This window comes from Galleria mellonella, unplaced genomic scaffold, assembly GCF_026898425.1.
Source record: "Galleria mellonella isolate WM207_F2 unplaced genomic scaffold, CSIRO_AGI_GalMel_v1 utg38, whole genome shotgun sequence".
In the NCBI taxonomy this organism is placed as follows: domain Eukaryota; kingdom Metazoa; phylum Arthropoda; class Insecta; order Lepidoptera; family Pyralidae; genus Galleria; species Galleria mellonella.
Window position 1 is genome coordinate 3073627 of NW_026442090.1, and position 17012 is coordinate 3090638.

General features: G+C 32.0%; 3 protein-coding genes across 6 annotated transcripts in view; 1 reads left to right on the forward strand and 2 right to left on the reverse strand.

Moving 5' to 3' along the window:
* Positions 1-9049, reverse strand: part of LOC113522461 (maternal protein pumilio) — a 100664-nt gene extending 91615 nt beyond the window's left edge. For 3 of the 4 annotated variants that reach the window (XM_052897900.1, XM_031913984.2, XM_052897899.1), the window contains exons 1-2: positions 8164-9049; positions 6694-7176 (exon numbers count right to left, since the gene is read on the reverse strand). In XM_052897900.1, the coding sequence (XP_052753860.1) occupies positions 6694-7176; positions 8164-8379 (699 nt within the window). In that variant the 5' untranslated portion in view covers positions 8380-9049. The remainder of the gene's footprint in view (positions 1-6693; positions 7177-8163) is intronic. The other variant, XM_052897901.1, reaches the window with a different exon arrangement.
* Positions 9050-10714: 1665 nt separating this feature from the next.
* Positions 10715-11704, reverse strand: LOC113522831 (protein mago nashi). The gene is made up of 2 exons (XM_026908661.3): positions 11285-11704; positions 10715-10936 (listed from the first exon to the last, which is right to left on the reverse strand). Exons 1-2 carry the CDS (start codon positions 11540-11542, stop codon positions 10754-10756), a joined length of 441 nt encoding a protein of 146 aa, XP_026764462.1. The 5' UTR covers positions 11543-11704; the 3' UTR covers positions 10715-10753.
* Positions 11705-13805: 2101 nt separating this feature from the next.
* On the forward strand, positions 13806-16899 carry LOC113522830 (40S ribosomal protein S8). Its single transcript, XM_026908660.3, has 6 exons — positions 13806-13954; positions 14177-14283; positions 14422-14521; positions 15075-15250; positions 16121-16250; positions 16751-16899. The coding sequence occupies exons 1-6, from the start codon at positions 13951-13953 to the stop codon at positions 16858-16860; spliced, it is 627 nt and encodes a 208-aa protein (XP_026764461.1). The 5' UTR covers positions 13806-13950; the 3' UTR covers positions 16861-16899.
* Positions 16900-17012: the final 113 nt, after the last annotated feature.

Below are 17012 nucleotides of genomic sequence, written 5' to 3' on the forward strand. Positions count from 1 at the left end.
TATTGTGCCAAAGACTTGATGAAGAAAGATGAATATGCCACTAATCTCCGAGATAGAAGACTGATCATTCTATTGTAAAAATAGCAATAACAACTATCGCCTGATAGTTGTGACTTCTATTTTATGTAAAGTATTTAATCCTCCTTTATTTGGGAAGGCTATGTTCAGCAGTGGACAGTTGACGGCTGATATGATGATGATGATATTTGAGAAGATTGTCAACAAGCATGGTAACGATCACTGTTATATAAATGATAATACATCAGATGCGCAATATTTCAGATGACCTGAAGCAAAGCACTAGAGTGACACCCCTAGTGTTACAGGTTCAGACCCTGAAGAAAACTTGATATACCCTTAGGGAAAACCTCGGTAGGGAGCTGATCCCACAGCCTGAACGTTCGCGGGAGAAAATTTCTTTGAAACCGCACTGTTCTTTGACCATTTAGGTAAAAGCGTGTGAGGATGAATTCCCTATTGATGGCGAGCAAGGTATGGATGTTTTTGACAGACCATAACTACATACTATCTGCATCATTAGTGATCAAGACGTGGCTGTTTTACTTGAACTACTTCAAGTGTGTAAAGACACATGGAGCTTTTGTGCCTTTTACAGTTTATATAAAGAGTAAGGGCGAAGAGTCACTCTGAAGAGCTTTTAACTTATATCTTTTTGAAAAACGTCCGACCGTAATTGCCGTTGATACAGATACCGTACAGGCTATAAATACGTGCACCAAACGCTTCGTCAAATAGTTCTACTATTATACGCATTCTCAATAACCCAATTTCTTACGTTTATAAAAATTTTTTTTCTATATCCACAAAATCGCAGAAGGGAGGTCTTAAGGACAACAAAATGCTTCTGTTGTGAATGTTGCGAAGGGAGAAAACTAGATCTGTAAATACTGTAGAGGATACATATCTTGTTGTACTGAAATCACTCTGTATCTGTGTCTAACTTAATATTCTATTTGATTTCACACAATCCACTGAATTATCATCGTGTGCAATGTTCAATGTTAAGTTGATCAAAATGGCACTGACACAGTTAAAGGTCTTACCTTTGTGTAAGAGAACTTGGAGAACGTAAGTGTAGTCCAGTCTTTCCGGTTTGCAAGCAAAAATTTAAAAGAACCTAAATAATCTCCGACATAAAATGCTTCATATTTGATCATCTCAGCAGACATCTGGTCATTATCCGCAGTTTTTATATATCGTAATGCCAATTCTATTTCGTCCATACTTGATATCTAAAGATGATTGATGACACCCTCGCTTAAATGATACGCAGATTCATAGACAATTACTAAAATATTCATTTCATCGATATAACACATGTTGTAAAAATTCAAGAGTGTCACTGTTTCTTTTTGAAGAGTAGAGAATTGCTAGTAATTGGTATCAACGGTCCTATTCGTAACAATATATATCCTGTTACATCTAGTCGCGGTCCTCCTGGAAAGGATCGGAAGGACACACTGGTGCCCCACCAGCGATACAACGACAATAGCGCTAGCGGGGTTGCCAATTCATTTTCATAGCAACAAACTTTTTGCAAAAAATCCAAATACAGACATTAATTCCGTAGCCGTATTCTAAGCATGTTTAGCATGTATTTGTCTGACTAGTTTGTTCTTACAATAAATCCGGACCTAGATTCAACATACATTAGCCCCAAACATTGAAAAAGCGGATTGTAGCAGGTATTCTTTAAGAGAACAAATATAGGTATTTTTATATATAACGAGATGACGGTTCACCTGATGGGAAGTGACTACCATCTCTCTTGAACACTTGCAACACAATGGGTTAAGCATGGCTGAGCTTTTAAAAATAGTAAACGCAATTTATAAAGTCCCATATTGTTTAATACAGGAGTAAGCTTATCGTTTAATACAGGAGTGAGCTTCAGAACACGCGAGGAAAAAACAAATGTCATGTTCTACACACCAAATGGAATATATTCTGAGGCGCCAGTTCTCTTAACGTTATTTCTTATCTTATTTTAATGATAGTTTGACGAAATTAAATTTAAAATAATTTGGACTTAAATCTATTAGAAATTTAGTTAATATTGATTCTTATAATAAAGACTTCGCTGTGACATCAAATTGAAATTTTAGAGATAAATGTAGAGTAATAGCGCCACAGAATCAATACAAATGACATCAGATCAATGCGGGATAGTCATTAATATGAAATACTTATCGTTGTTAGGTGTTAGCAGATAAAATTGATATTGAAGTAGTTCAGCCCAAACATGGAAATAGTACTATATTTTTCGTAGTATTTGGAATTTGTATAGTTGGAGGCAGCGTCTAGGACTATTGTTTCATCTTATTTAGGACTATTTTTTATACTAGTACCACTAAACATCAGTATAAGTTGAAATTCGCTTCGTTTTTATTAGTTTACAGGCGTTGTTTAATTAATACAGAAAGGTAAATTTTGACGACATTGCATTCGAAAAGTACCTATATGAATATCATTACTACCCAGCCTACGAGGGTCAAACTGAAAGTCCTTAGAAAATCAAAAACTGATTAAATTACCAAGTTTTTACCTTTATTTTATCTTTTCAAAATAGTGTCCATTCACGTCAATACATCGCTGCATCCGATAGAAACATTGAGAAAAGCACTTTTCCTACTCGTCCTTAGGAATCTCTTTCTTCGATGGCCTTTTGAAACGTAGCCATAGCTTCTTCGGCGTCCATAAAACGTTTTCCTCAAAGTTTTTATTTTATTTTTGGGAATAAATAAAAATCGCAAGATGCGAGGTCGGCGGCATATAATGCGGATGACACAGTAGTTCTACGTCTGAGGTCGCCAAATAATCGATTGTTTGCCTGGCGGTGTGCGACGAAGCATTATCGTGGTGAAGGAGGATCCTACTGCGAGGTCGTTTCTCACGCACTTTTTCCAAAACACATGGCAAACAATTGTTACTGTAAGTAATAACTCTGCAGTGCTGATAGGTCACTCTTTTGTCAGTGTCTATCATACGCCGCACAACACTGATGTTATCTTCAGTCGTCGCCGTAGAAGGCCGTCCCTCACGCACATCATCAGTGACATTAGTGCGACCACGTTTAAACTCATTAAACCAGTTGTAAACAGTGGCACGAGACGGAGCTTCATCGTGAAAGGCCAATCGTAGTCTATCATAACTTTCTTGTTGATTTAGATGACATCGAAAGTCATACAAAATCATCGCACGAAAATTTTCTCGTGTTAAGTTCATGATCACGTTACACAGACTATTTTCAATTTGCCGCCAAACCGTAAAACAAATGACAAACGAATAAATTATATACTCAGTATTATTCGTAAAGAGTTTGATTTTCAAAATTTTAACAATTTTTTTTATTATATTGCTTTCAAGTAGCCAGTTCTAAAAATTCTCAGTGTAAGCCTCGTATTTACATATTTGTATTGTCTAAGAGTTTTAATAATCTTTCACCTGACATTTTTTGCATATGCCTTTTCTACTTTTTACTACTAATACTACTACTTTACTACTACTAATACTTTCTTTCAAATCAATTTGCTCTAGTCTGGCACGACTGTATTACAAAATGGATAATGGTAATTTCGCAAATTCTGGCGATGCTTGCATTTTAACTGCATATCTTCTTTCATTATCTTTCTTTCACATCAAGGATGGGACTGCAAATAATGGACCGTGGTCTATATCTATACATAGGTATAACGGGAATTTTATGAAATGACTATATTTGTCGTTTCCGACAAACTATGATGGTTAATCACTTGTAAATTTGTCTTAACGGGGTAATTGATATAACTTCTTCCTCACCCATTATCCAACACTGGTACCTCGCCAGGATAAACCCACAACATAGGTGAAGTTAACATTTTATTATCAACCTTAATAAAGCTCGCAATCACGTAAGGGCAACTACAGAGTTTTATAACAAACAGGAAATAACGCGATCATTTAAGTAGAGAAAAGCTGTTCTACATGCTCAAGAAACGATGCTTCTTATAATAAGACCCAGGTATGCTCGTGTATTAAGTAGTACTCTCATTTTCGGAATGGTTTAACAATTTTTTTTTTTATACTACAAAGGTGGCAATCATGCATACAGACTGTCTGATGTTGAACGATCACTGAACCACCTATGAACGCCCGTAACACCAGGAATATCATGATCGCATTATTGACCCTTAAGAAACTTTAATACGCCCTTTATAAGTACCCCATACTGTAGTCTCTAGAAAAAGTCTCCCTTTCTCTTCTTATTTTCCTGAATTACCGCGACGTTTCGACCAGGATACACCAGCCGTAATCATGAGTAGACTAATGTGGCACAGTCGTGTCTACGTTGCCGAGGCAGAATGTTTTCCTTTTACCTACCCATTGTCTCACATTACACTATATGTGTCATTATACTGAGGGTCTCAGATCTTAATTCGGGTAAATTATCATAGTTTACCTAAACAAGCGTTAATTCCCATCTCCATAAAACATGCAGCATGAAATTCTAAAAATATAATTAATACAGTTTTATTTGGCCAACTATGATTTCTGGTTTCTATTGTGCCTGCCACATTCACTCTATTTATATCTGTGTCTTTCAAATTCTTTCTAAATCCACATCCAAGATACATATTTTTTTATAATTGCTCCAAGGATTAAAATCCTTGCAGCAATTATAAAATTTTCTTTTCCAAAGATAGTAGATTATCTATTCTTTTTGTTTATTCTAGCACAGAAATCGGATTATTTTCAGGGCACTATAATATTATCTTTCAATTTGGTTATTGATTTTTCCATAATGCTTTTTTGATCATTTAAATTTGGAAAATTTTGTAAGGATTCAGAATGCAGAACCATTATGGATACTGGCGTTAGAAAGCAAGACTGAATAGAATTCAATTAAATATTAACTCAATTTAAATTTGTTTATGAAAGAAATTCATCAACCACTCGAAAGTCATGTCTTTTAATAAATAATTTATCAGGCACTGTTAATAAATAACAAAAAAGTTACACTAAACACCAATAATAAATAAATAAATATGTATCACATAGTTCTATTAATATAATTTTGTGGCTTGTATAAAAAATTAGATACTGTAAATGGCAAACATAACATCTACTGTGGTATATAGTGGAGTGGTGTATAGTGGAAATTATGTAAACTTCATAGGAGCATTATTAATATTTAGTTGTTATATGTAATTTTAGACCACTATTCTTTTTAGAAGTAAATAAACTACTGTTCAGTATATGATAGGTACATTTGGACATCTGATTGAAATAGTACTGGGGCCGTATTATGAACTCTTAGCCTGTTCCACAATAACAATGTTATATTTGAAACATCTGATGATTATTCTAATCATCTAAAATTTACTTTTTTTAAAAAGTAACCACTTCTTGTTATTATTTTTTTTTCTCTATTCAACAAATTTGGTCATCATTTTTCTTGAATGTATTCAATTGTATTAACACTATAGGTAGTTTTGAGGCAGAACATACCAAGAACAGTTGCTAGCTCTGACAAAAGTGACCTACATATGCTAGATTAGTTGTTTCAGGTAACACAATCAGACAGAAAACAACTGCGGCTATCTCTTTCTATAGCACAGGTTAACACATGTGCTAGATACAAGAAAAGCATGTTTCATGTTTAGTTAAGATGATACATGAAATGAAATTGGAACTGTATTTCAGTTTCGACCAATACAACAGTTCTGTGTTATTATTTTTTAAAACCTGTTGTGTTTGACTGTGTGCCTCACCTCTAGAACAAAGATTGAAGTTGCAAACATTGGAATATGAGTCTATGCAACCAAGGTCATTAAATCACAGTAGTAACAAAGTTAAGAAGGCACAGACTCTAAAAAAAAGTTATGATTACAGTTACCTGAAAATCAGATAAGTGCGAGTTGAAGTATGAACTACAGTCCTATTTCCTATAAAAGAGATGTTTACAAAATTTATGACGCCCTAACTAAGATTTTGTACAGTGTAAAGTATCACATACACAAAGCTGTGGAGTGAACACTAATTCCCATAATAGTAAAGTAAATAATAAAACTTATAAAAAGTTTATTCACTGATGAAAGTATCAAATGTGTTTGTTTGCACATCGCAATGGCACATTCTAACACTAAATTATTAAACCAATTTTGATAAAATGTTTACTATTTTAAAGGATATTAGATGAAATCAAATGCTAATACATCTTTCACATTAAATACTTTTATTTAGATTCAAGCTTCGGTTTCTTTTGTAAAAATGTTGATAATTTCATTGACACCCAGGTAATAATGTGGCATAACATGGCAGCATATAATATATGACAAAGTACTTCACTGCATTCCAAATTTTTTTTTTTTAATTTTATTAATGCATTGAATATAATATCATAAGCCTATTGACCTCAATAGACCCTGAAATCGTAATGTCACAAGTCTATTAGAATTGCAGGCATGCCTATCACGCCCACAATGGTGAATCTATGCTTATAGTCAAGGTTATCACAATGGTTATGGAAAATTATCAAAATTTATACAGTAATCTCATATTACCTAGTGTCTAGTATAAGTGAATGTATAAAATAATATGAAATATAACCACATTTGGAAAAATATAAAAATTTGTGTTTATGTACCAATATGCTAATCAAAAAGAAATATGCAACAATAAGAATCTACTTACCTGATTTGTAATAGCAGCAACAGGTGTAAGTCCAAGTTGGTTCTGTCCTTGCTGCAGGAACTGATTAGTTCCCGGTGCAAGCATTCCTGCCTGACTCAAATACATGAGATGTTCAGCACTCTTGCCTATGCCATTCATTGCCTGCATTGGATTACCATGGTGTTGGTGAATATCATATAATCCTTGCTGGCCACATTGGGGTGCATTCTGCATGCCTTGTAATGGTGGTAACATCATGGCATTGTTCCTCATTGTATGATTCTGCATTGGAGTCAATTGTGTATGTACCATGTTGGTTGTTAAATGGGCAGGGTGACTACCAATGACTGAAGGATTGATTGCCAATGTACCAACCGATGAAGCAATAGCTTGATTGATGAACTGCTGTTGATTTGTTTGATTGTTTTTAAGTTGTACTGCTTGACCTTGCTGATGCATATTATTCATTGTAATTGGAGTGGGATTCTTCCATTTATCTTGATTCTGAAAATATAATAAAATAAAACTTTAAAGTAGGTTATAAGTTTCCTATACAAATTAAAAGTATGAATCATCCTTACTCAGTCTAAACAGTGTGTTATAAGTGTTATACTGTCAAGCTGAGTTTTTCTCTTGGCATGTTAACTACTTAACAATTGGAATACAATAATAAGTATATGAGGTTTTTTTTTATTGTTAAGGAGACAAATTAACAGATGGTCCACCAGATGGAAAGCAGTGAAAGACACTTGTTTTTTTTTTTTATTTTTTTATCTCATATTGATCAATATATTCCATATATATATATATATATATATATATATATATATATATATATATATATATATATATATATATATATATATATATATATATATATATTAAAATTTAGAAATTCCCTAAGTTGCATTACAAACCCGCAATATTTTGTTGTTCAAATTTGCTTCACAATACACATTAGTATTAATAGGTGATTAACTAATGATATATATTCATATTATTACTAATAATTGAGTCACCTAAAATTTAATCTTAAAAATTAAACAATAATAGTTATATTTATATCATGTAATAATTATGTTTACCTAATAGATATGGGAAATGACTGTCATATAAATATTATTTAGGTTCATTTGTATAATTATATTTGTATAAAAAACTAATTATGAAATAATAATAATGATCATTGCGCACAGTAAAGATGTATACAAGGAGATAAAAAATCAAAGGCGGCCTTAATCGCTACAAGATTTTATACAGATAGCTGTCAAACTAGATAAGAATATATTGTTTACACTTATTGTCAATGTTCTATTCTTCTATATGATTGAAAAATATTGCAAATGATTCAAGATTATAATCTTCATTAAGGTTATAAGCATTACTTTTCGAAGATATAATCTTGCTTCAATAAATGTTAGGTTATGTGAGTCAACTAGATAGCTCTATTAATTTAAGTAAACAATTTTAGTAAGAAAATTGTAAACTAACCTCTACTATAGTATCGTCACCAACTGCCCAACGTTGTTTGGGAGCTAAAGACGCCAATTCGGTCTCTTGGGGGTCTCGTTGAAAAACATAATGCACGGCGACATCATCCTGGCTACGAGCCTGAGAGGCTCGAGCGCTTTGCAAACCAGCTTCGCCCGCCTCTTCTTCCGCTCCCGAGCCCGGCCACTTCATTGGGCTACCGTGAGGTTCGAGCATTCAGCTCCAATTCACTTTGATCCTCCGCAACAGCAAATAATAAATCGTTTTCTTTGTAGTTGTCAATCACTACTTCCAATAATTATGCAGCCAAATGTAATGTAAAATCGATTCACATGATCATATAGACTATTTATGATAAATACATCTAAATAGCTAAGCCATTTAGGGACTACAGTAGTCTTTTTGTCTTTCTTTAATGACAGTTAATGGTATTATCGAAGCACGATGACAGCCGCTATTGAAAACCAAAATAATGCAAGAACATCAACGGTCTCCTTAATGGATCGAAACACAAAGGTGTAAAAAGAAATCGATGGTCTCTACGAAGTAAAATTTACAGGATTTTTAATTTTTATGGGAAATATGTATATTAGCCAATGTACTAACTTCGAAATTTAGATTTGTCGGCGTCGAAAAATAAACTGAATAAACACTCAAATAATACACTATTCACACAATTTCTAAACAAAACGAGCACAAATATAATTACTATATGTACACAGAACTATTTACAATGTACAATTTTTACAAAAAACCCGGTTTATGCCATTGGCTAGTGTCGATATTCTCCGATTTAGAAAAGACGGCAAACATTCTTCAGTGCCTGTCCGCCATAATCGGTCGGTCGGGCAGATGCTATGCGCGCGCAACGCGCAAAGCTATACTATAAACATAAATAGATACATAAAACGATACATACGTTTCTTCCCACGCTAAATAATAATACTTTAACATATGCAATTTATTTTTTTTTTCTTTTTTAACGGTTCCAATAACATTAAAAAAATGTTTAATTCTATAATTTTTAATTATCTCAGTTTTTTTTTAATTATACTGAAATATCACAGAATTATTAAAGAAGACGATCATTCTTTTTATATTAATATCTTTGCAAACTTCCTTACGTAAAATGACACAATTTTTAGAATTGTGTAAACCGTTATGTTTCATAGTTAATTTTAATAGAAACATATATTACTTTGTTTGATAATTATGATTTAGAAATTATTATACCGTAGTATACCTAGTTTTGGAATAAGATATTTAATCTACAATAAAAACAAAATTTGGAAATTTGAAAAACAAAACATAGTTAATTTGTAGGAGCGAGATAGATAGACAAGATTATTCACGTACACAGTAATGACCTCAATTTTTCTTCATTTAAATATAAATTTACTCTTCCAATTTCTTCAAAGAGAAAATTGTCATTAATAACAATAACTTTTATTTCCTTCATTACAAATTCGACTGCTGAAGAAACAAGGTGCTTGCCCTGTTTTCTGACGTGCCGGAAAAGGCAAGCAATATGCGCGCATGAAATTATTTGAATTGTCACTCAAACTCACTGTCAAAATAATTTTAAATATTTAATTAATTAAAATGAAAATAATCTAAAAAAATGTTTTAGAAATACAAATGAATATAAAATTATACAAATGAGTACTTTCAGAGTATAAGATTTTCAAAGAGTACGGTTTGCGAAAAAAGAGTACAAAACTCAGTAAATGAGTATAGTTGGTCACCTTACCTTTACAGTAATAAATACCCATTAAACAGCCTTGAACATATTATTATTCAGTGCCAAGTAAATCCAAACTAAATAGATTTTTTATTATGAGTTATTTTATAAAAAATTCCTAGATAATATAAATAGACACACTCATAAATACAAGTTTGTATTGTGTGGGAATTGGACCCATATCTATTGGAAAACAATGCGATGTTAGACCGTTACACGACCAAGTTTATAAACGTTTTTGTAATGAATCAGATTTCTTTTTTTAATGAGTGATAATGTTATGGTAACTTGTGCTATCGGCATATGCTGGTGAAGCACTGGTGAACGATAACAGATGAGAATTAATGTAAGTCATTTAGTCCATCAGGACTAATTCCACAAAAAATAACCAGAGGGTTTCCATGGGGATCCGTATGGAGGTCAACCTGATAGGGTATATCACTAGCAATGGAATTATTAGATCCTTACTACTTACAATCCCTTCTCCGAATGGATAAAATTTGATTAATATTCAGTTATCTTTTGCTAGTGGAATTTCCAATTATTCATGCAAAAATATATTAATTTTTGAATAGTGAAGGATATCATTAGAATTAATGTAAAGAATTGAATTAGACTTAATTCTTCAGATGTGTTTGTTTACTGTAGTATGCAATTTAGCATTTTATTAAAAGAATAAACACAGAGTTTCACATTGTCTCTTCTCAGACTTGTTTGCTCTAAATAAATACTGTCCCTGAACATTATGTCCCTCTTTTGCACAGGTTATTATTCAATGTGGTGTGAGTTGGTAAATTAAAAAATACAATATTAAAAGACATCAATGTTTATTGTTTACTTAATACATTACTATATAGGCTTAATTTTAAAATGAAGACCAATTAATGAGAACACAAGACACTTGAGGTCTTGCACCAAATAGTAAAAGCAGCGTAGTCCCTCTGGATCACGAGACTGGTTCACATCTACCAATGATCCAGTCTTAGAGGTTGTGAAGGAAATATGCTCTTCACCTATGACTATCTCCAATTCCTGTAGAAAAATAATGTTAATAACAGAATCAGTTCATTAGATGTGAAAGGTTGACAGAGTAAGTTTTGTGTTAATTGATATTGTAATATAATTTTATTTTCATATAGCTTATTTCGAACCAAATTACCTATTTACTGAATATATCAAATATAAAAAGATGAGATAAAAGATGCAAAAGTAACATGCAGAATTTGGTTAAATTCACTAGGTTATCTTTAAATAGTACAGTTTATAACAATTTGTAATTAATATGAACACATTAGACAATAATTATAGAGAAATCATACGATAAACTAAGAAGATTCTAGGACCAGTAACAAAATGCAATTAGTATATCGGCATACTCACTTGTCTACCAACGCGGTCAGGTTGTGGCCAAAGCCGGTCATCTTCATGCATAATTTCAGAATCCAAAATGATTCTTTTTAACTCTTCCATAACACAGGGATGAACATAGGCTTCTTTACGAATCATTGTGTCATTTTTATAGTTAGAATTATTAGCATATCGCAACTTTCCATCCGGCCTGAACTCAAATTCGAGAAATTCATGCCCAAATTTCCCTTTGTGTCCAACATAGTATCTAATATAAAAATCCGTAGACATTTGTTTGGCTATAATTATTATAACATTAGAATACGATTCAAAGAAGGAGAAAACTGACTACAGGATTCAAAATATTTTACAATTCCATAAGAATACCGACGCTTTAGAAAACATAATAGAAAAATGTCGGTGACAGGTTTGCCACATGACAGTTTTTTTTTTATTATTTGGCTTTTACAGACTAGTACTTACAGATGTCGGCAATGAGCACCAATATATTTGGCATGTTTTGAAGAAGTTGATAGCTCCTTAGATGATCTTTAGTAACAGGTAGTCTATCTTCTACTCTGTCTACAAATCAAATAGTAGCCGTTTGTAAGGAAAAGGAAGCTTTGTCTTATGATAAACGTCTATAGATGTATGTTTGAATTAAGAGCGTTCATACAGAAATTTATTTTACAGAAATGTAATAATTTAGGGATTACTTTTAAATTTTTAATGAGTGTTGAAATATTTTAAATATTTCTAATTAATTATTTAAACATATAATTATAGTTTTATTTTCGTAACTAAAATTAGTTGGACAAATATTTCGTTGTATTGTATAAGATGTATACATCTCATTTCCGTAAATTATTTATTATTATTCTTATATAGGTATTCTGTAATAAAAAACGCGAAAATAAATTAATTTGTTACTTCTTGACGCGTGTTAACTGAAAATTAAGGTTAACTCAACTATTGTTTAAATCTGTTCATATGGCATGGCACAAAGTGCATCCACCAAAAACAAAGTTTGGGAAAGAGTATTTTAGTAACGGAAATTTTGGACGACGGAATTTAGGATAAAGTACAGAAAAGTCGAATAATGCATAATATTAGGGAAAGAACAGATAGCTAAATAGAAATTATAATATATTTAACCCTAAAAATATATCATATATATGTAAAGTATGAGAATTCACAACTTAATATTATTGACAAGAATCAATGAGAAAATCAAATTATATACTTCTAAATTATCATGAAGCAACAATGCTGAAACTGAAGTAGGCAAGGGAAATATGAAAGAAAAGGAAGGAATTGAAAACAGCAGAATGGTCATAGACAGGACAATTTAGGAGAATTTTGTAGCCATATGTCTAAGCCATATGGCTAAGTCTCATCCTAATAATAAAAGTTGTAGCACGTGTATTAATGTTATTAATCCGATAAAATTATGGCTTACAGGGGATAACAGGCTGAATACTAAAATAATGGTGGGCCTTAATTTGACAGCTAATAAGTCAAGATTCATTCCAAGTATTTCGGAGGAAGAAGCCAGGTAAAGCCAAGTGAAAATTATATAAGAAAAGATATCACCACATCCAATAGCCTCATTAATGAGTTTATCTGCGGTAATATTTTCTTGAAAACCACAGTGGCCTTGCATCCAAACGAAAGAGACCAATTACCCTCTGCAAAGACATATCTGCAATAATCTTCTTATTTCTATAATAATCGAGTAAACTTTATTTAATTTTAATGGAAACTGCAGTAGTGATTGTAAAGCACTTAAGCAAGCACTGTTGATTGCTGATTTAAGTTATAGTCAGTAAGTTAGTTATAGTAGTAAGTTCATAGTCAGAAGATAGTCTATGGCTTTAAATATACCAAGAAACTCTCTTGTAAAAATAAATGTTTCAAGAGAAAATTTAATTTTTTGAGCTATATTGAATTGATTAGGGTAAACTCCAACACTAATACATTTAAATGGGCCATGCTTAAATGGAACACAAAAAATATGATTGGTGGTTTTTTTTATTGATATCCATATGAGTTAAATATGATACTTGCATTTGGATCGTCTTTACTAATGTTAATATTTAATTCAAATTCTAGTGAGAAACAAGAGGAAATATATAAATCATTATTTTTTTTTAATAGGATTGTTTACTGAACCTATCTTCTCTAATACTATTATATTTTTATGAAATATTTTTATTCCAATTTCAAATCTCACATAATTTTGTGATTGTTTTGTTTGTGTTTTGTCATTTGATTTGCTTGCCATGTTTTTGTAAGCTGTGTGCGTTGTGAATTCACTTATTTGTTAGTTATAAGAGAAGTTTCTGTTATTCTTAGTCGAATAATTATGATTAACTTTATTTAAGTGAAGTGTGTCACGAGTGCTATATTTTTACTTAAAAGGGCGCCCTTTCCAAGCAGTCCTTTGGATTTTGTTTTATAACAATAAATTAATGTCTTCGAAAAATTATTTATTGATAACAATATATTATAAGAATTTTCGAAGAAAATATTATTTCTTCCAACCGTGGTACATAAAATTGGAATTTACTAAAAAACCAGTCTGAAAGTGTTTCTAACCATAAACTAAAACAGACAATCAACCATAGAGTACAGACTGTCAGTAGTTTATTATTAGTTCCGTCTGTCAAATTAATCTTTCTCTTTTCGGCTCAACCAAGATGGGTGAGTGCCTTCTATAATTATAATAAAAATCTATTCAAATCTCGTATTAAGTCCTGTTATTTTGCCCATTTTCTTAATGTAATTTATACTATTTAATAAATTGGTGTCATGTGTGTTTATATTTGATTATATTATTTAATGTTTATTATGGAAAACTGAGGTTAACACCTTGTTATTTTATTGTGGAGTGATTGGTGATCTTTCCATCGTTTTTCTTTATAGGTATTAGTCGTGATCACTGGCATAAACGGAGGGCCACGGGTGGCAAGCGTGCCCCCATTCGCAAGAAGAGGAAGTATGAGCTAGGTCGTCCGGCTGCCAACACTAAGGTAAGTTATAACCTCTTTTATCAAAATGTCTCGTTGTTCACTAGTTTATGATCTAAATTGCATCTAGTTTTGATCTAAATATCATCGCAAATATATAAAACTTAAAATGTATAATTGTGATTATGCTATTTTATTCAGCTTGGCGCTCAACGTATACATCTAGTGCGATCCCGCGGTGGCAATGTTAAATACCGCGCTCTTCGCCTGGACTCTGGAAATTTTTCATGGGGCTCTGAATGTAAGTGAAAATATACTCTTTTAATCTATACTACTATAATCTTTAATACAGTCTTTAAATAATATAATACTTTTAATTTATCTACTCTATATATCAGTATGTATTTCTACTAATCTGGAGTTTCACCCATGATACTCCCCATGCATTGCCATTCCTGAGGACTTAGGTGTTATTCCTCTGTACTCTGTAAATTCACATCATATCCCACCCTTCAAACTGAAACACAGCCATGCAAACAACTGCTTCACGGTAGAAACATGAATGGGACAGAGGTACCCAAGCAAATGACTTTTGTATAGTCTCCTTCTGGTTTGGCATTTCCTACATGTTCTTAACATGTCATAAATGCCTTGCATTTTTGAAGAAATCTGACATCTGAGAACATTTTGAATATTGTTAATTTTCAAATGTATATCATGCAACAAAGAATCTTATTACATACTACATAATATTGTTTCTAGACTTGGGGGACTTTAACTACCAATAACTATTATATTAAAAGTGTTGTCTTGTCTCATTCATTATTAATAGTTTTGTTTGTTGTATATTTCAGGCTCTACCCGTAAAACACGTATCATTGATGTAGTATACAATGCATCTAACAATGAATTGGTGCGAACTAAAACACTTGTGAAAAATGCTATTGTTGTGGTAGATGCAACACCCTTTAGGCAGTGGTATGAGTCTCATTACCTTCTGCCACTCGGAAGAAAGAAGGGTGCTAAGTTGGTGAGTTATTTTTTATAAAAATTGCTTTTCAGGCCCCACCAAAACTAAATTAGTATAGAAATTAAATGTTTCACTCCATATTAAATTATTTTTCCTATTATGAAACTATGCTTATGATATGAAACTAAATTAGTCACAAAAGATGTGATATTCTTTTTTTGTAACTAATAGGTTAATAAATAAAATAATAAGAATTGTTGATATTTTTATTTGATAAATTATTAGTTTACATAATACAGTTTCTTATGTAAATTATTTAATGTGTTAATATTTTTTATCGTAGGGAGACTTTGTACAAAAGTTGATTGCTTGGGTACCTCTGTCCCACTCGTGTTTCAACCGTGAAGCAGTTGTGTTTGCATGGCTGTGTTTCGGTTTGAAGAGTGGCATATGGCGTGAATTTACTGGGTACAGAGGCATAACACCTGAGTCCTCAGGAATGGCAACGCATGGGGAGTATCATTGGCGAAACAGTATACTCTGTAATGTCCATGGTACTGCTCATGTCTATAGGCGACGGTTACCACTTTCCATCAGGTGGGCCGTCAGCTTGTTTGCCATTCTGAGTTGTATAAAAAAAAAATATTTATTTAGTTACTCTATGCATTTTTTTTTCTAAAATAAAAGTCAAATTTATTTATATTGAAGATAGTTATTCTGTTAACTATTTTTTTTTTTTATTGGTCAAGGAAATCTTTATTTTAAATTAATTATCAAAATGATGATATTTTTTGCGTGTCATATGATTCCTAGGAATAGGCATGATTTTGCAGCTAATACTGAAATAAGTAGTTTTTATCTTAGACAATACTGAACCACATTGATGGTACAAGTCAATGTGTTTATTATATTTTAATTTATTTTTTTTAGACTGAGGCGGAAGATGCCATCATTAACAAAAAGCGCAGCAAGAAGACAGCAAAGAAATATGTATCGAGGCAACGCCTCTCCAAGGTTGAAGCGGCTCTTGAAGAGCAGTTTCATACAGGACGTTTGTTAGGTTCGTATTCTGATTTCCTACAAACATAAAATATTTCTGTATTTAAATGTTTATTTCAAATATGCAAATTTTCTTTTTTTTTAATATAAAAATTCCACTTACCGAAAAGACTATAATACTACAATACTATAATAGACTATAATAGTAAAAAACATGGACTTAGTTAAATTAAGAAAAGAATCTAATAAATTATTACTGAAAGTTTTTAAAGATGATGTGTATTGTTTGATACACTTAAAATGAATGGATTTGAATGAAATTTAGTACATCAGCCAGCCACATAAGCACGCTCATTGAATTCGTCTTATCTTACACCCTGGTCAATTTAATATGATGAAATCGAGAAGTTTTGAGACTGCAACAATGGAATGTAACCGTTTTGGGAGCAATCCAGCAGTTGTATGATCTACTTTGTCATAGTTACTCTGATTATTTTATTAATATTGTTATGTATTGATATATCGAAAATGTATATCTAATAAGTGTGAAATTGATTGCAGCGTGCGTGGCCAGCCGGCCGGGCCAGTGCGGTCGCGCTGATGGCTACGTGCTGGAAGGTAAAGAATTGGAATTTTACTTGAGGAAGATCAAATCCAAGAGGGCTAAGTAAAAGTGTAATGTAAAAAAATAAATGTAAAAACACATATAACTTCTTTTATTTAAATGGTATTTGTATACCTATAGCAATAAATATTTTACATATAACGTACCTACTGATAGACTGAAAAGTACAATGACAGAAGTATATAAATATAGTAGATT

What these genes read in the sequence shown, in the direction of transcription:
- LOC113522831 (XM_026908661.3), bottom strand. Translation starts at nt 11,542, where the DNA reads ATGTCTACGGATTTTTATATTAGATACTATGTTGGACACAAAGGGAAA. An exon ending in CTGACCGCGTTGGTAGACAA is followed by an intron (nt 10,937 to 11,284) that starts GTGAGTATGCCG and finishes ATTTTTCTACAG; the next exon opens with GAATTGGAGATAGTCATAGG.
- LOC113522830 (XM_026908660.3), top strand. An exon ending in TTTTTCATGGGGCTCTGAAT is followed by an intron (nt 14,522 to 15,074) that starts GTAAGTGAAAAT and finishes TGTATATTTCAG; the next exon opens with GCTCTACCCGTAAAACACGT. An exon ending in TCATACAGGACGTTTGTTAG is followed by an intron (nt 16,251 to 16,750) that starts GTTCGTATTCTG and finishes AATTGATTGCAG; the next exon opens with CGTGCGTGGCCAGCCGGCCG.